The following is an 18537-nucleotide window of genomic DNA, read 5'->3' as shown; positions in this document are numbered from 1 at the left end:
AGCAAAACCGAATTGGGCGGAAGGAGGGGGAGGGGTTTAAAGGGGACGCGCCGCCCGAATCGTTCTCGCCCGGCTTTTGTTTTACACGGGGCAGTACCTTTTTAAATGAACCAACCCCCGGCAGGGGGGAGCCTGGGCAGAAAGGGAGGAGGAGGGAGCAGCTGGAAAACGGCTCGAGCCGCTGGCAGAGGAGATGGGGCTCGAAGCAAGGGGACTGCACGGAGAGTTAATCCGAAGCCGAGCTCGCGCTCAGCCTCCCGGAAAACAGCGGGCCCGAGTCTCCTCTTGTTCACCCAGTTTAGCACCAAGGCAGCTCCCCTGACCTAAATGGAGTTACTCCTGGCTTCCCCCCGGGTGAGTGAGAGGGGAATGGGGCCCAGCGGGGTTACTCCTGGCTTCCCCCCGGGTGAGTGAGAGGGGAATGGGGCCCAGCGGGGTTACTCCTGACTTCCCCCTGGGTGAGTGAGAGGGGAATGGGGCCCAGCGGGGTTACTCCTGGCTTCCCCCTGGGTGAGTGAGAGGGGAATGGGGCCCAGCGGGGTTACTCCTGGCTTCCCCCTGGGTGAGTGAGAGGGGAATGGGGCCCAGCGGGGTTACTCCTGGCTTCCCCCTGGGTGAGTGAGAGGGGAATGGGGCCCAGCGGGGTTACTCCTGACTTCCCCCTGGGTGAGTGAGAGGGGAATGGGGCCCAGCGGGGTTACTCCTGGCTTCCCCCTGGGTGAGTGAGAGGGGAATGGGGCCCAGCGGGGTTACTCCTGGCTTCCCCCGGGTGAGTGAGAGGGGAATGGGGCCCAGCGGGGTTACTCCTGGCTTCCCCCTGGGTCTGATCAGAATCAGGCCCCTGCTTCCCAGCTAGGGGAGATGTCTCTACTGTGTGCTGCAAGCGTGAGAAGCAAGAGGAAGAAAATAAGCACCCCTGAAATTGAGAGGGGCACGGCCCGTGGCACCAGCGGGCCTCAGCCATGGCTGCACTGAGCATCAACTGCCAGGGCAAAGAGGGGATTGGGCCGAGCTGGCATCCTTCCAATGCAGTACTCCAGGAACAGAACTCTGGGCAGGCAATCGATACCTCCCCATCCCCACGCAGGGGTTTCCAAAAGGCCCAAGCCCCACTTACCTCCCCCAAGGTTTTTTTCTCCTCCCCCCAGCATCACTTCTTCCCTGCTGCTCCCCCTCTCCTTCCCCATTGGCACCTCACCCTCTGCCCCCCTGGGGTCACCATTTCTCCATGCTAGTGTCAGGGTAGCTGGCCCTTGTGTTTAGGCACAGGGGAGAGCCATGTTGTGTGATCATTGCAGGGAACAAAGGGCGTACACTCCTAGTTTGCTAGAGATTGGAGGAAGAAACACAGGGACCCCCTGGCTCACACGGTGCTCAGCAAGGGAGTTATAGTCACAAACGTTGCCATGAACACTGGCGCTCACTGTGTAAGGTACTGGCTCTGTGTACCCAGGAGCAAGTGTGTGATGGTGTCCTCGAGTAGCTGAGCCCAAAGGAAGATAAAGGACCTATTACATCTGCCAGCCAGGGGAGATCTCCTTTAGCTTAAGCAGCAGAGGCCTGTGGCTTTGGAGGTTGAAAGGTCTGGGATTTACATTAGTCTCAAACCCTCCACCTGATTGGAATGACTGGGTCCCTCTCTGCTACTCCCCACAAATTCCCTGTGCGTTCTTTGCAGTTGCACAAATCCAGACTTCTTCCTAACCCTGCTCACAACTGTGGCTCCCAGTACATACAAGCATTGCATTACTTGTTCTCACAGCTGTGTGCAAGCCGGCAGCAGTTCAGTGCTTTGGACCCCAGCTTCCAGACAGCTCAGCTCTGTTGCAGGCACCTAAAGGAGGGCCCAGACTGAGTTCTCTTGGGGATCTGGCCCTCTGTGTCAGACAGGGGCTGCAGCACACTTAGAAACCTGATTGGGTGCGTCCCGCTTTCTCTCCCCTCTACCTGGCTGAGCTGTCCTGTCAGAGGGGAGGATCATGATTTAATTAGTACCTTGATTATGCATTGGATATGACAACAGGGCTTTCTCACAATGGCCCCCAGGAACTAGCCAACTTTTTATACGTCTCTAGTCACAAAAGGGACTGAAGATTTCCCCTTTGGAACATCATGTTCTTTCTGTGTGTGTGATCACAAGCCGGCGTGTGTAGGGTGGCTCCAGGAGAGAGCAGGTGTAAGGGGATGGGAGAATTATCCTTCTATTTATATTTTCAAATGCTCATGGGCTCAAAGGAGTGATGGGTGTTCAACACCTCTGAAATTCAAAGCCCTTTGTCAGAGAGCCACTTGGCCATCTGGAGAGCACCAGTGGAAGCAGGAATTGGCCTGCATGCTGGGATAAATGCTGAAACTCAGAAGAGGTTCAAAAGTAGAACTAAGGCTTGATGAGTACCTGCTAATCAGAACTCCCGAGAGAGCTACTTGTTTTTAAAAAATAGAAACCAGGAGAGTCAATAAGCGGAGACGACTCTACAGTCACCAAAATGTTTTCATTAGCCAGTAACTGGGAAATCGCACAGCTAGCTTAGCGGGAAGGATTACGACAGGGCTTGGGGATTTCAGCTATTGCTGATTTGCTGTTCAATGGGACTTTGCAAGCTAGAGAGGTCCCAGGGGTCTCCAGCTCCTTCTCAGATGCTGCAGTGGGTCCATGCCAAGAGACTTGTTTGACGTTTGCTGAGCTCCAGTTGAGCCTACTCCTTTCTGTTGCTCCACTGGGCAGTTCTCCAGAAAACAGGAGCCTTCATGTACCGGCCAGAACTCATGTAGGCAGCGATCTTCTCCAGGGCCTACAGGGAAAGCAAAAGAAGATCCATCAACCTAAAGAGACATCATCAGCTCCTCACGTGCCCCCTACCTGTCGTCACAGCCAGAAATTCAGCAAAGGCCGCAGCCAAACAGCTCCTTGGGAATCGCTCCCCATGGCAAACCAGAAAGGCATGCAGCCACGGCTTGTCAGACGTGTCCCTATGGCCCAGTTCAAAGAATCATACAATATCAGGGTTGGAAGGGACCTCAGGAGGTCATCTAGTCCAACCCCCTGCTCAAAGCAGGGCCAATCCCCAACTAAATCATCCCAGCCAGGGCTTTGTCAAGCCTGACCTTAAAAATATCTAAGGAAGGAGATTCCACCACCTCCCTAGGTAATGCATTCCAGTGTTTCGCCACCCTCCTAGTGGAAAAGTTTTTCCTAATTTTCCTCCCCCACTGCAACAGTTCTTCTGGGGCCTGAGCCAAAGGGTGCTGAAATCAATGGGAGTCTTGACACAGACTTCACAAGGCTTTGGATCAGGTCCCGAGCATGTGGTTTTTCAAAGCTGTTGACCATTCACATCTCCGATTGATTTCACTCGGAACTTCTAAAAGCCAGGCCCTTATGTTGCTGAGCTGCTCTAGGTTTAGGAGCCCATAAAGCACTTTCTAAGAGCAGGAAGTCCTGTAACTTCTCAAAGCTCCATCTCTCAAAAACAGTTTGTCTGGTTCCAACCTCACTCTGCTCTTCAAAATCTCCTCTGCCCAAGATCCAAGCTTGAGAAATTCAGGACTGTAAATGATGTGCACTTGCAATATATTATTCAGCTATTAGCTGTTCACCAGTTCCCTGTCTGGAGTGCTTCACAAGGGAGACAATGCTGGAATTTGAGCTGTGTGGAAACTTGTTTATGTGTCTTTAGTGCGTGATTGTCTTCTATCGTGAACACCTCCTTTTTAAGGTGAACTCTGATTCCATATATTGTGAAAAGGACCAAGAGGTGGGTTATTGTTTTGACAAGACAAAGGGTGCAGAAGGCTTAGAATGGAAACCGTTTATTAATCTTAATTGGGAAAAGTAACTTGACCAAAGGGCACGTGCTGCAGACACTGCAGACCTGGAACTAGCTTGGCCAGCCCTGGAGATCCAGAGAGCAGCATGTCACAGGGGAGTCAGGGCCAAGCTCACCTCAAATCGGTCAAGAAAATCCTTCAGGTTCTTCAGCTGATCCAGGCACTTGGGCGCAAACATGCGGTGCTGATCCAGGACGTCGTACGCAAGGAAGTCGACGTAGGTGAGCTGGGAAATTAGAATGAAAATAAGCAGAGCGTCAGATCAGAACCATCCAGATCTGCACTTCCCATCTCTGGCCTCTCTCTAACACGGAGCAGCTCCGTCCTCAGTCCCTCTGTAGCCACATACCTTCTCCCCAGCAAACCACTTCCTGTCCCCCAGGAACTGGGAGAACAGCTTCAGCTTCCCGGGCAGCTCCTCCAAGTACTCCAGCTTCAGTTTCTCCTGCCAAAGGGAAAATAGAAGCAAGGGAGCTGTGGGTCAAATCCTCACAATCCCCACCACCCTGGAGCAACTCAGAGTTTCGGCTTCCTAGTGCGGCCGAAGGCAGCGACAAGGGTAATTCAGTCCCAGCCATTGGGGCATAAACTGATCATCTGAAGGGATCTCCCATCCCAGACGCTCTCTTCCCTCCCATGTCAGTATCGGGTAACTAGTCAGGTGCACGATAGAAATTATTCACCTTCCTTTAAAGGAAGAGGCTGTGGCTAAAGATGGGCCGCGGGTAATAGACTTCCCAGACTGGTCTGCTCTGACACAATCCCTGTGACCAGCAATCCCACCTCTCTTGGTCTGTGAAGCACCGTGGGTTGGGGGAACAGGCAGTGTTGAATCTAGGGAGGTCTCAAATTCTAATCCTACCTCTGCTACTGGTTTACTGTGGGACCTCAGGCAAGTCACGTCACCTCTCTCTCTCCCCCGCCTCTGTAAAATGGGGATAACAACACTTCTTCCCAGGTAATTAATGGAGGCTTGTAAAGCTCTGGATTATATCTACACCTGTTATCCCCATGTGACCCTCCAGAGCCATTTGTTGCACTCCAGCTCTGACCCACACCCCCAGGGGAGCAGGGATGCACTCACAAAGTCAGGGTTGTAGCACACCCTTGCAAAGGCCAGGCGGAAATCCATCACCTGGTTCTCCAGCATGTCCACTCTCTGTATCTCCTCCTCGCTCTCGCCAGCTGGGAGTCAGAAAACACACAGGGGCAGAGAGGCTCAGCAACCCTGGTTTAAATCCCAACTAGCCTCTAAGGGCTTGTCTTCACCAGAGGGAATTGTCCAGCACAGCTATTCTGGAATGACCTAGGTCTTCTAGAATAATGGCCCATCACTTTTACTCTGGACTAGGGACCTATTCCAGAAGAGCTGGTCCTGTCAACTTCCCCGTGCAGACAAGCCTTCGACTCGCAGCGATACTCACCCATCTTGTGTTTGCGCGCTATGTAACGGAGGATAGCATTGCTCTGCGTGAGCTTTGTCTGGCCATCAAAGAGATAGGGGAGCTGGGAGGGCAAAGACAGGGTGTCAGGGGATAAGTTCTCCCCACCCATTTATCCTGCTCTCGGAGGGCACTGCAGCCACCAAGTTACTTGTGCCGCCTAGTCGGCCGGAGGTCAAAGAGCAGAGCCAAGTGTCTCATGAGCAGGCCCTGCACATTGCTGGAGTCCACCTGTGCTCAGAGACAGCCTCTCCCTGCCCCTTTTTACCCTGCTTGGGAGAGCAGGTGGACACCAGGGCCCCAGATTCCCTGTTCAGTGCCTCACGGCCATGCACAACCACTGATCCCACTGAGGCTGGGCACGGCTGCCGCCGCGAAGACCGCAAGGCCTGAGACTCCTGCGCCAGCCAAGGGGGCACTGGAGAGCCGGGAGCTCTTCTCCAGCCAAGAGCCTGGCTCCACCTGAGAGCCAGTTGCTAGTCTCCAACCACGTCCCCCTCTGACCCTGTCCTCCCTGGTGACACACGGGTGAGGGCAGAGGAGGCTGCTACATACGTTCGGGAAATCCAGCCCCAGCTTCTCTTTCTCGTTAGTCCACTGGCTTATATCATAATCAGGACCTGGAGGTAAAGAACAGGATGGTAAGTCCTATGGCACGGAGACCTGCCCCTCACCCCCCCACACACACACTGCATCTCCCTCACCACCAACCCCCCGCCCCACTGCATCTCCTAATCAACATCACCTCCCCACCACTGCATCTCCCATCCCACTCCCCACACCCACTCACTGCATCTTCACCCAGCACTGCCACCCCACAAACACCCTCACCACTGCATCTCTCCCCTGCCAGCCACCCACTCACTGTATTCCTTTCCCTCCCATCCTCTTCACCCCGACCCTCCATCTTCCCTTCCCCTCGTCTCCTTCCCTCCCCATCCCCCACCGCGGCTGTAGGCCGAGAGTCCTCACTTTTAGTCAGATGGGCAATTGGAGATTGAGTCTTTCTTCCAGTGCAGAGCTCCCCTGCTCTCTCCCTCTCCCCACACCCCAGGAGCGGAGGGGAGAAGGCCCTGGCCCATGACTCGCCTCTAACCAACACTTCTCCAAGTCCAGGGCTAGAAAAAGACTTAGGTCCCCAAGCTGGCCCCTTTTCACCACTTGAGCAGCAGAAAAGGGCCAGAACCCAGACAGAGCTTCCCACCAGGGAAACCCCTGGACAGCTCTATGCTTGGGACAGCAGGTTTGTATAATTTTTGGTGGTGCCCAGAATGGGTCCAAGTCCCACCCCCACCCTACCCCTACCTAAGGCTCTGGGAGGGAGTTTGGGTGCGGGAGGGGTGCTGGCTCCGGGAGGGGGTTTGGGTGCAGGCTCTGGGCTGGGGCAAGGGTGCAGGAGAGGGTGAGGGGTCTGGCCAATGGGAGGTGCCGAGTCTGCGCTCGGGGCCGGGGCAGCGCACGGAGACACCATCCCTCCCCTCCCAGGATCATAGGGCCATGCCAGCCGCTTCCAGGAGTGCAAGGAGCGAGGCCGGGCAGGAAGCCCCACTGCACGGCTGATGGTGGTGGCAGCAGCCGCCAGGGTCCCCCAGACCCTTTTAAATCGTCCGGGGGCAGCAGGCAGGGCCAGGGGAGAGACCCGGCCCCAAACATTGGTGGAGCACAGCCACCATGGGCCCTGAATATTCCTGGAGCCCGGGCACCACGGGCCCACACAACTCATCACCCCTGCCCTATACCACACTTCTGCTCAGCTCCTGGCACGGGGCATGCCTGTTCTGACATAACAGAGCAGCCACTCAAGGCTGTGGCAGATCAGAGCACCCTCTGGGCTGCTCTAACACTGTGGGCCAGGCCACTTTGAAAGTCACCTGTGTTCCCCCTCCCATTCCTGAGCTGTGCCATTCCAGACATGCAGCTTGGCATCTGGGCCTAGAAAAAACAGGGAAAAGCCCCAGGACATCTAAGCATGAAGGAGCAGTGCTGCAGCGATAGATACTTAACGGCCACAATTTTCACCACTGGCCTCTGATTTTCAGAAGTACTGAGCACCCCTTGCTCCCATCGAAATCCCAGGGAGTTGCAGCTGCTCTGAGAAAAGTCACGCTCCTCATTTACGTGCCTAACATCAAGCCCCACATCTGATCCTTTCGGCCAACACTCCCGCCCACGCTGGCCTCTCGTTCCCTGACAGTGCCATTTACCAACCTTCCAGAAACAGAATGAAATGGCTCAGTGCCAAGGCTAGACACCATGATCACAATATGGTGCTTCTTACTTGAGTGTCTGAGGCTAGCTGAGAATGGAGGTGGTGGGGGAGTGGTTCCATACAAACACAGAACCAAAGCCCTTCTCTAATAAGATGGTCCAGTAGTTAACAGCATGAGCCTGGGGAGACTGAAGTTCAAATCTCTGCTCTGCTCCAGACTCCCTGGGTTCCCTTGGGGAAATCACAAAGCCGCTCTGAGCCTGAGTTCTCCATCTGTAACACACAGATCCAAGACTTGCCGCAGTTCCCTACCACACTGGGGGATTGTGAGGCTAAATACGGTCAAAACTGTGAGGTACTCAGATACTGTGATTCTGGGGGCCATATAGGCCCCCAGGATAGGTGGTATTAACAGGGATTTTCTATGGATCCTACAGAAACCTCAGCTGTATTTGGATCCCATAGAAACCTTGCTCTAGGCCGCCTTAAAACTGCACTTTCCTCCTAGGACTTGGCAGCTAGTATGAATAGTCCAGCTCACCGTGCTCTGCTCTGCGTCTGGATTTAACCGCTTCCCTGCTGGCTCAGGTCCCCTTTAAAATCAGGCAGGGTGCCCGCAAGCCCGAATGATATGAAACCCTCACCACTTAGTCTGACATGGGGCGATAAGTAAAGCATAACTGGCCACATGCAATCCAGCTTTGCTTATCAGTGCTCAAAGGTCTATTTACCTGCAGGTGCCAGCTATGAAATAAAACACGCAGCAAATCCATCCCTACCAGTGCAGCCTGAACTGGGATATAAGCTGGCTGTCCTCCAACCCCTGGGACATAGGGTCTGTCTGGAGCGCAATCTAGGGCTGTAACTGCAACACATGTAGACACAGCCGAACTAGCTCTGATCTAGATAGTGCGGGTACCGATAGCGGAAAAGCTGTGTCAGCATGGGCCAGCTGCCCAAGTACCTACCCAGGGTCCCAGGGGAGCTTCTATAGCTGGCACTGCTATTGGCATGCAAACTAGCCAGAGGCACATGCTGCAGTTACACCTCCAACTGCAGACTGCAGCGTAGACAGACCCTGAGAGGATTTACTGGGAGGGCAGGGGGAGCATAAGACCAGCCGAATCAGAGGGGAGAGGCAAGGCACGAGTTCCTGAGAATACTCATAGGGCCCCATGGGCCACTTACCCTGATACAAACCTACGGTCTTACCCTCAGCTTCTGTAAATCCATGCAGATTCGTTTACACCAGCTGAGAATCTCCCTCTCCCCAGCCATGAAAGGCAGGTATTGTAATTCTTACGGTCGTGAATCAAGACAAATGATGCTTGTGCTTGTGACAAGCCCCTCCTGGTACAGGTTCCAGCCAGGGTCCCGCGTCCCAGCCAGAGGATGGGCTCTGTGATTGTTCTTATACTGAGGACTATCTGCAAGAACTGGATTTCCCTGTCCAGTGCACAGCTAGTTCTCTTCCAAAAAGAGAGCACAGTCTAGTGGTTAGAGCACAGACTTGGAGTGAGGACACCTGGGTTCCATGCCCAGCTCTGTCACTCACTCACTGTGGCTTGGTCTTCACTGCAAGAAAGGGTGTTTTTACACAGCGATAGCTGTCTTGATGCAATATTCTGGTGGAGCCAAGGCACTGCGGTTCTTACCTGGATGGAGCTCAGTGGTTCTCAACCTGTGGCTCAATCAGCACAGAGCTGCGGCCCATGTGCCATCCTCAGGGCCATACAGGTAGCTTTGGGATGTGGCCCACCATGGTAAACAGGGTGAGAACGGCTGATTGAGGCCTAGGTGGACTACAGGGCAGACCTTAACTAGCTGCATCAAGGTAAAAACTCCAGGCTCTTGTCTCCGCCCTGAGTTTACAGCGAGTGAAATAACTATGTAAAAACCACACCTTTTTGTAGTGAGGACAAAGCCGCGATGACCTTAACGCAAAGTCACTCGCCCTTTCTGAGTCTCAGTTGAAAGGGGAATTTTACTTTCATGGTGCCCCGGGAAGTTGTGAGGGGGAATTTTATCGTGGTTCTAAAGGGTCAGAAATGTGGAATGTCATTGTAATAAAGCATCCGTGCCCAAAAGTAACCTGACTTCATCACTCCTCACCTCGCCACTCCCTGCCCCTGCACTAAGCCAGCTCGGGGAGAACATGTGGCTTTGACACAACTGGGGTTTCTTATCGCTCACTGTGACAAAGAGCAGCCCTGTGACCTTCAGAATTATATAACCAAATCTGGGGATGCGTGACTCAGCAAAAAAAAAAAAAAGGTGGGAACTTAGTCCAAGCCAGGAGAGTCACAGACTCTCTCTGAAGCCACCTAAGAGTTAACCCAAGCCCATGGGAGAGCGGAGATAGGAAGTGGCTCTTACAAAGCTGCCTTCTAGAAACAGGCTGGTGAAGGTTGAGCAACACCCCCAGCTCCCATTGACTCCAGCTGGCGTTGGGCCCCTCAAAGTCCGTCCCTTACAGCGGCACAAAGGCCAGCTCGGAGAGAGGGCACTGTCCCAATACAGGGCAGATCCCTGCTCTCGCTGAAAGCAAGGGGAGTTCTCCTATCAACTGCCGCAGGAGCAGGACGGGGCCCTATAAGCAACAGCAAATAGAAGCCGATACAGGCCAGGCCGAACCAGACTTTGGAGGAGGAGCGACCTAAGGCAGGAGGGAGAAGAGGGTCTGACCCTCCTCCCCATTAATGCACCTCCCTTCCAGCCATCCTGCCCCACTCCGCATCATTCCCCCACCCCCACTGCACGCGCACACGCCACCTTCTTGAGTCTAACAGCCCAAGAGCCAAATACTTCACCCAGTCCCCCCAGTGCTGACTGTAAAAGTGGCACTGGGGTAATCCCGGAGGGGCTGTACAGACGGGCCTCCAGAACTGACCTCGCTAGCTGACAAATCCTCACCTCCCATTCCCAGCTAGAGAGTAAAAGGCAGTTTCTAACACAGCTGCTGAAACCTGAGCACCTCCAGGGAGCTCATTGCTAACAAGTCTAAGGATACAGCCTGCTCAGAACTGGTTTCTACCCCTAGCCCAGCAGAGTTCTCCTGCTTAACTTCAGAGGTGGCAGCAAAAGCTGCTGTTCTCCTGCCTGGTGCGATCTGCAAACTGCAACTTGATCGATTTTTGCCGTGGAAAAAATCTGGCCTGTGTCAATGATTTCCTTGCAATTTCCAGCAGCGATCTGGGCTTGATCCAGCATCAGCCTCTCTATTGCCTTCAACAAGTTTAGACCCCAAGTCAAGGGCCTGCTCAAAGGTGACTCGGGATCCAAGATGGCATCATTCAGTGCTGTTAAAGGACCTGGACACTTATTGCTATTTAACACTGTTCAGCATGGATCTTAAAGCATTCCCTAGCCCTAACGATAACAGCGCACCCCTCTCTCACAGTGTGATCTCCAGTGCACTGATACAGACCCAACTACTTCTGTATCCTTCCCCAACACCAGTTCTGATCTCCACACAGGTTCCCTGCCAAGACTGCAAAAGACAATGCACGTTGCAAGTGCCCGTCTCACACACCACAGGCCAAGGCAGCCCGGGGTGTGATCTCCACCCATGACACCTTACCTTCCCCGCTGGCGCAGTATTTCTTGTCCTCATAGGGAGTGTTCGTGTATTCCAACAGCAGTCGGATGGCGTGAGCAAGCTGCAGAGAGGAGCAAGAGAGCATTTACATCCCAGGACCCCTCCAGTTCCATTGGGTGAGCCCAGAGCTTGCCCCTCTCCAAGAAAGCAAGATAAATTGACCTTCCTCCCAATTCTGCTCACAGCTGCTGGAGCCTAGAACTATAACAGATCGAGCATGACGGCTTCTATCTTAGCCAATGCACCGAACAGGATTGAACCAGGGAACCTCCTTTGCTCAGACTTGAAGACCAGAAGGGACCATCACGATTATCTAGTCTGACCTCCTGCACATCGCAGGCCACAGAACCTCACCCACCCACTCCTGTAACAGACCCCTAACCTCTGGCTGAGTAACTGAAGTCCTCAAATCATGATTTAAAGACTTCAAGTTACTGAGAATCCACCATTGATACTAGTTTAAACTTGCAAGTGACCCATGCCCCATGCTGCAGAGGAAGGTAAAAAGAACCACAGGGTCTCTGCTAATCTGACCTGGGGGGAAATTCCTTCTTGCCCCCCAAATATGGTGATCTGTTGAACCCTGAGTATGTGGCAAGACCCACCAGCCAGTCACCTGGGAAAGAATCCGCTGGAGTAACTCACAGCCCTCTGCATCTAGTGTCCCATCTCCAGCCATTGTGGATTTTTGCTACTAGCAGTTTCAGATGGGCCACTGTAGTCAGCCTCATCACATCATCCCCTCCATAAACTCATCAGGCTCAGTCTTGAAGTCAGTTCGGTGTTTTGCCCCCACTGCTCCCCTTGGGAGGCTGCTCCAGAACTTCACTCTTCTGATGGTCAGAAACCTCCATCTAGTTTCAAGGCTCAGCTTGTTGATGGGCAATTTATAGCCATTTCTTCTTGTGTCCACATTGGCGCTTAACTTAAATAACTCCTCTCCCTCCCCAAATGTATTAATAGAGAACGATCCTATCTCCCCTCAGCCTTCGTTTGGTCAGACTCAACAAGCCACGATCCTTGAGTCGCCTCTTGTACAGTGAGTTTTCCATTTCTCTGATTATCCTAGTAGCCCTTCTCTGCCCCTATTTCAGTTTGAATTTATCCTTCTTAACCACGGGAGACCAGACCTGCACAGTGTTCCAGGGGAGGTCTCCCCAGTGCCGTGTCGAATGGCACTGAGACTTCCCTGTCTCTACGGGGAATACCTCACCTGATGCATCCTAGGACTGCACTAGCCTTTTTCACAGCCACGTCACATCGGGGGGCTCATAGTCATCCTGGGATCAAGCAATATACTCAGGACTTTTAGTTCCTCTGTTGCTTCCAGCAGATAAACATCCCCAGCTTATAGCAAATATTCTTCTTGTTAGTCCCTAAATTCATGACCTTGCACTATTAAATTTCATCCCGTTTCTATTCCTTCAGTTTTCAAGGTCCTCCAGATCTTCTTGTGCGATATTCCGGTCCGCCTCCATATTGGCGATACCTCCCAGCTTTGTGTCGCTCACACATTTTATTAGCACACTCCCGCTTTTTGTGCCAAGGTCATGAATGAAAATGTTAAATAAGATCAGTCCCAAGACCGATCCCTGAGTGGGACACCCCTAGTCACCTCCTGGCAGTTCACCTTTCAGTATGGCCAGTTCTAGACTCCCCTTTAACCAGTTTTTTATCCACCTTTCAATTAATCCCCATCTTCTCCAATTTAATGAATAATGTTCCCATGTGGACCTGTAAAAGCACAAGCGGCTGTAGCTTGAGCTAAAGCTCTATCAGACTCAAATCCACCATGGAGCGCATATGTATGTGTGAGGGGAGACTGACAACACACCTGCCCCACGGCGTTAACATGCTCCGGGGAGTTTCAGTTGCCTGAATTTGTTTCTATTCATTGGCTCTGGGGTTTCAGGAGCCTGCGTTAGGTGCTGCCAAGCTTGGAACCCTGCGTTGCACTGTGGACCCCAAGAGGGACTTTTTTGATGAGACCATGTGGCAACTAATGCAAAATTGCAATGGGGCTCCTTTCCTCAAGCCCCTGGGGGGACTACACCCACCAGTGACGTTCCTCCCCTCCCCCAAGACACCTGCTACTCAGAAACAAAACTTTTTGGGAAACAAAAAACAAAACAAAAAATTCTCAAACCAATTTATCTGAGCATAAGCTTTCGTGAGCTACATCCGATGAAGTGAGCTGTAGCTCACGAAAGCTGATGCTCAAATAAATTTGTTTGTCTCTAAGGTGCCACAAGTCCTCCTGTTCTTTCTGCAGATACAGACTAACACGGCTGCTACTCTGAAAACTTTGAAAGACTGTTAGAAATGAAGCGCGCAGTCAGGGCCTGGCAGTGGTACGGGTCCATCAGGGTTTCCCTGCAGAGAGGGGCAGGAATGTGAAGGGCTTTCTGCAGGGACGCACATAGGCACTGGCTGGGGCAGTGTCCCCAGCCTTGCTGTGGGAATAGCATATTCCTATTCCCAGGAGACTGTGGTGGATGCCAGACACCCCGCTGCAGAGAAAGGGCAACGCATTCCAGCGGGCGGTTCTGCGGGGGCCGCGCCCGGTGGCAGCCTTGCGGTGTCCTGCTGGCTCACACAACGGCCCCAGCGACCGCCTTGGGGACCCCTGGGCTGGCGTGACCAGACAGCAAATGTGAAAAATAGGGATGGGGGTGGGGGGTAATAGGAACCTATACAAGACAAAGACCCAGAAATTGGGACATCTGGTCACCCTAGCACTGGCTGCCCTGCAGGGACGACTCTCCCCCAGCCCCACCCTTGGGGAGGGGATGAGGGTGGGGGAGGGACCGGTTCACAGGATGGAGCCCTGCTCTGCTAGGGCTCACAGCAAAAAGTCAACTGACCTGCTTGCCAGAGCCCATTCCCCTCTCCCAGGGAAATCTTGGCTACCATGACATGTGACCCCAAGGAAACCTGATAGAGCCAACCCATACATTCCCCTACAGAGACCTCCCCCATAGCTAGGGGGCTGCCTGCCCCACTCCTGCAGCCCCACCCCTCCCGCATAACTAGGGCCGCCTGCCCCACTCCTGCACCCTCACCACTCCCCCATAGCTAGGGCTGCCTGCCCCAGTCCTTTACCCTTCCTCCATAGCTGGGGGGCTACTTGCCCCGCTCCGGCACCCCAGCTTCTCCCCCATAGCTGGAGGGCCGCCCGCCCCACTCCTGCACCCGCGCCCCTCCCCAGGGCTTGGGGGCCGCCCGCGCTCACCCCGCGGATGTCCCAGTAGCCCAGCGTGACCCCCAAGCTGCCCCTGCTCTGCTCCCGCTGTGGCTGCCTCGACGCGATGCGCTCGGGTGGGGACGCGGGGGCAGGGATCCGAGTCCAGCCCCGGAACCCGGTTACTTGCCCGTCCGGCCAAACTCGCTTTCCCAAGCCCCAGCCGGTCGCGGGGGGGGAGGGGGGGCGGATCCTGAATCCTGCGGACCCCGTTAACCTTCCTCTGGCAGCCTGCACTCCGGGCAGTCCCCCAGACCCCTCCTCTGGCCCCCCAAGCTCCCTGCCCCCCAGGGGGACCAACTCCCCCATCTCTGGGGGGCTGGGGTTAATTTAGCTGGTCGCTGAGCTGGCGGCTCCCTGCAGTGTTATGCCCTGGTGCTGGCCAACCTGCGGAGCTCCCTGCAGCAGGATGGCGCTCTCTCCATCGCGTCCTGATTGTCAGTGGGGCAGTGTGTGTGTTGTGGGGGAGGGGTTGACTTGGCAGGACTCTGAGCTGGGTTACTGACCCTTCCTTCCCTGGTCACCTGGGCCCCTTCATTCGCACCCTGCCCATCCAGCTTCGGGCAGTCGCTTTGCTCAGCTCCGCTGGGTGCAGAAAATAGAGCCCAGGAGACAGCGGAGGTGGCTCTGGCATCCATAACCACTGTCCCCTCCTGTCGCAGATAGGGGGACAGTGGTGAGACTGGGACCAGAGAAGAGGGGGCACCGGAGGTACTAGGTCCTTACCTCCTGCTGAAAAGGGCCTGAGTGTAGCCGTTGAAGGGATCTGGTGGTCTGGAGCCCCTGAGAGGGACTTTTTGTTACTTTACTTGTTCATTTCTGTTGGGTCCATATTGAAGGTGTGGGTGTACCATGGATTTATACAGAGGCATTATGATATTTACTGTTTTATTATCTATCCCTTTCCTAATGGTTCCCGACATTGTGTTAGCTTTTTGGACTGCTGCTGCACACTGAGTGGATGTTTGCAGAGAACTATCCACAGTGACTCCAAGATCTCTTTCTCGCATGGTAACAGCTAATTTAGACCCCGTCATTTTATATGTATCGTTGGGATTATGGTTTCCAATGTGCCTTACTTTGCATTTATCAACCCAGTCCTTTCGCCAGGGATGCATGGAAGAACATGCAGCCTCTGGGCCAGGGCCAGAAGACGCTTTTTTCTGCTTTAAATGAAATGGAGACAGAACATGTAGAAAATCCAAGGGTATTTGACGTGGAGCCTGGACTCTCTGTGGACATGGATGAATGAAGGGGACCCCTGCTTACCCCTTCCTGAGGTTAGAACTTCATCTGTTTGGCTTTGACTCAGTTTCTGCCGTGAGAAATGTAAGGCCTTGCTATGTCCACTGAGCCCCGACACTGGTGTCTGTCCTAGCCAGCCATCAGTGGAAGATGTCACAATAATCAGATTTGCACCAGTGCCAACTACATCTGAAATAATACAGGTTTCCCTAATACTCACCTTCTAGGGTTTTAAAATCTCATTCCCCCTCCCCACTTTCTGCCTAAAACTCCTACCCCCCTGTCACGGAGTGTGGGGGAGTCCAGGCCCTGCACCCCTCTTCCTGGGATTCACTGAGACTCTCAGCCAGCCAGTAAAACAGAAGGTTTATTGGACAACAGGAACACAGTCCAAAACAGAGCTTGTGGGTACAACCAGGACCACTCAGTCACGTCCTTCTGGGGGAGCAGGGAGCTTAGACCCCAGCCCTGGGGTTCCCTGCGTTCCTCCACCCAGCCCCAAACTGAAAACTAAACCCACCCAGCAGGTTCCCTGCTGCAGCCTCCCTCCACATTCCTGGGCAGAGGTGTTACCTCCCCCTCCTGGCTCAGGTGACAGGCTCTCAGGTCTCCCATCTCTAGTCTCATATTCTCTGTGTATATATAAAGTCTGCTGTAGTTTCCACGATATGCATCTGATGAAGTGAGCTGTAGCTCACGAAAGCTTATGCTCTAATAAATTGGTTAGTCTCTAAGGTGCCACAAGTCCTCCTGTTCTTTTTGCGAATACAGACTAACACGGCTGTTACTCTGAAACATCTCTAGTCTGCAGAAGAGAAGAATGAGGGGGGATTTGATAGCTGCTTTCAACTACCTGAAAGGGGGTTCCAAAGAGGATGGATCTAGACTGTTCTCAATGGTAGCAGATGACAGAACGAGGAGTAATGGTCTCAAGTTGCAGTGGGGGAGGTTTAGATTGGATATTAGGAAAAACTTTTTCACTATGAGGGCGGTGAAACACTGGAATGCGTTACTTAGGGAGGTGGTAGAATCTCCTTCCTTAGAGGTTTTTAAGGTCAGGCTTGACAAAGCCCTGGCTGGGATGATTTAACTGGGAATTGGTCCTGCTTCGAGCAGGGGGTTGGACTAGATGACCTTCTGGGGTCCCTTCCAACCCTGATATTCTATGATTCTATGATCTCCAGGGCACATTCCCAGGTCAACACTCCCCCCTCCGTGCTGCGTCACATCGTCACCCCCCCCCACCCACACTTTTTAAAATGATTATTGAAAGGCATGAAATGTAAAACTGAGTGAAGGAAATAGTCTTTTTACACTGTGCATAATGAGACCCTGCAACTCATTGCCACAATATGCAATTGAGGCCAAGACTGCAGAAGGACCCAAACCAGGATTATCCGTTTTTGTGGCTAGTGAGACCATCCACAGTTACATTACACAGGGTGACTACCTCCTGCTTCTGGACACAGACCATCCTCTGACTGAGGGGGTTTAGGAAGGAGAAGCTGCCTCTAGAGCAATTCTGGAACTGCTCAGCTCAGGATTCTCTCCCCTTTGCTCGGAAATGTCTGGTGTTGGCTAGCGTCACAGACAGGACACTAGCTCAGATGGCTCACGGGTCTGATCCTGCCCGCTGGACAATCCCTACACTAGAAGCCCTTCTGGGGAAGTGGTAGAAAACCCCACATCCTAGTGCACCCTTCTGCCCTGACCCAGGATTTCCAAGGCAAGGAGTGGAAGGGTCCTGAGAACAACAACAACTATAAAACCAAGAGCCAGGGGAACACTGGAGAACTCGGACTTTCATCCAAAGGGTGCTTCTATTGTATATGGAAAGGAAATCAAATAGTACAACCTCCAAAGCCAAGGATCTTTGACCTGGAGTCCGGGTTCCGTAGATGGCAGTGAGCTTCCTATTCCAAACTCTAGAGCTCTAACTAACTCTGCTCAGACTCTAAAACTCTGCAGACTTGAAGGTATTTAGTTCTCGCCAAGCTCTCTGGGACTCAATTCCTTGGCTCAGCTTCCTCCAGAGACAAATCCAAGCCCCCTGCTCTGTCAGAGTCAAACCTGACACAGACATTGTTGCCACACGAAGCCCCTGTCGTGGGTCGTACTGTAATAGACGGCTTGCTACAGCTGACCTGAAAACTAGCTAATGATTCTCCCAAGGGAGAAGAATTGACCGAGTTTGGAGTAAATCAAGTTTCCCTAATACTGAATTTTACTGGATGGTTCAAATCCCATAGGTGCTGGAAGTAGGGGTGCTGGGGGTGCTGCAGCGCCCCTGATTTTAAGTGGTTTCCATTCTATCCAGGGTTTACAGTTTGGTTCAACGACTCTCAGCGTCCACACTATAAAAAACGTGCCAGTACCACTGTCAGATCCTGTCCTACCCTAGGGCAGCCTTCTAAGACCTTCAGGGGTCACAGGAAGCCCTTTTATTCCCAGCGGTTTCTCTGGTTCCCATTTGCAGTGCTGCTGACAGGGTTAGTAGGACTGTCAGAGGATCCTATTGATTCACATTCCTCCATCTTTTGCAAGGGTAGAGCAGGGGTTCCCAAACTGTCTCCATGTGTGATCCCAGAACCATCCAATAGTGAGGATTCCATGGCCCACAATCCTCTGCACCCTTACTCCAAAGTTTCTCACACATCCAGAGAACATTAATGCACTTCACCCTCCACCTCTTCCTCTCTTTCCTCTTCTGCATGAAGGAAAGTTCAAAGGTGTAGTCGCAGACCCCAAAATGCCTGTAGAAAGGGACCCAAGAGAGCTTACTGCAATAAGTGTCAGAATAGGCTGAGTCAGTGTTGATGGGGTGGAACCAGACCAGGATGCTGGGTCAAAGCTGGGCTGAAGGAAGATGTGAATGGCCATGAGAAGGGGAAATTACCAGTTGCATGCAGCAGTGGGTAGCCATTGTCCTCCTGTTGACCAGTGCTCTGCAGCAGCTGCTGCTCATGGTTGGCTA

The 18537-nt window shown here is 53.1% G+C and overlaps 1 protein-coding gene across 1 annotated transcript; it reads right to left on the bottom strand.

Moving 5' to 3' along the window:
• Positions 1–2539: 2539 nt before the first annotated feature.
• LOC140901497 (glutathione S-transferase 2) lies at positions 2540–14627 on the bottom strand. The gene is made up of 8 exons (XM_073320423.2): positions 14310–14627; positions 11060–11138; positions 5826–5890; positions 5253–5334; positions 4913–5013; positions 4178–4273; positions 3944–4054; positions 2540–2792 (listed from the first exon to the last, which is right to left on the bottom strand). Exons 1-8 carry the CDS (start codon positions 14625–14627, stop codon positions 2697–2699), a joined length of 948 nt encoding a protein of 315 aa, XP_073176524.2. The 3' UTR covers positions 2540–2696.
• Between the last annotated feature and the right edge of the window lie 3910 nt (positions 14628–18537).

The sequence above is a fragment of the Lepidochelys kempii genome, chromosome 21, assembly GCF_965140285.1.
Source record: "Lepidochelys kempii isolate rLepKem1 chromosome 21, rLepKem1.hap1, whole genome shotgun sequence".
NCBI classification, from domain to species: Eukaryota; Metazoa; Chordata; order Testudines; family Cheloniidae; genus Lepidochelys; species Lepidochelys kempii.
Note: the sequence above shows the minus strand (reverse complement) of the source record. Positions and strands in the feature narration are given on the sequence as shown.

What these genes read in the sequence shown, in the direction of transcription:
- LOC140901497 (XM_073320423.2), bottom strand. Translation starts at nt 14,627, where the DNA reads ATGGGGGAGTTGGTCCCCCTGGGGGGCAGGGAGCTTGGGGGGCCAGAG. An exon ending in ATACTGCGCCAGCGGGGAAG is followed by an intron (nt 5,891 to 11,059) that starts GTAAGGTGTCAT and finishes CTTTACCTCCAG; the next exon opens with GTCCTGATTATGATATAAGC. An exon ending in TGTGCTACAACCCTGACTTT is followed by an intron (nt 4,274 to 4,912) that starts GTGAGTGCATCC and finishes TCCCTTTGGCAG; the next exon opens with GAGAAACTGAAGCTGGAGTA.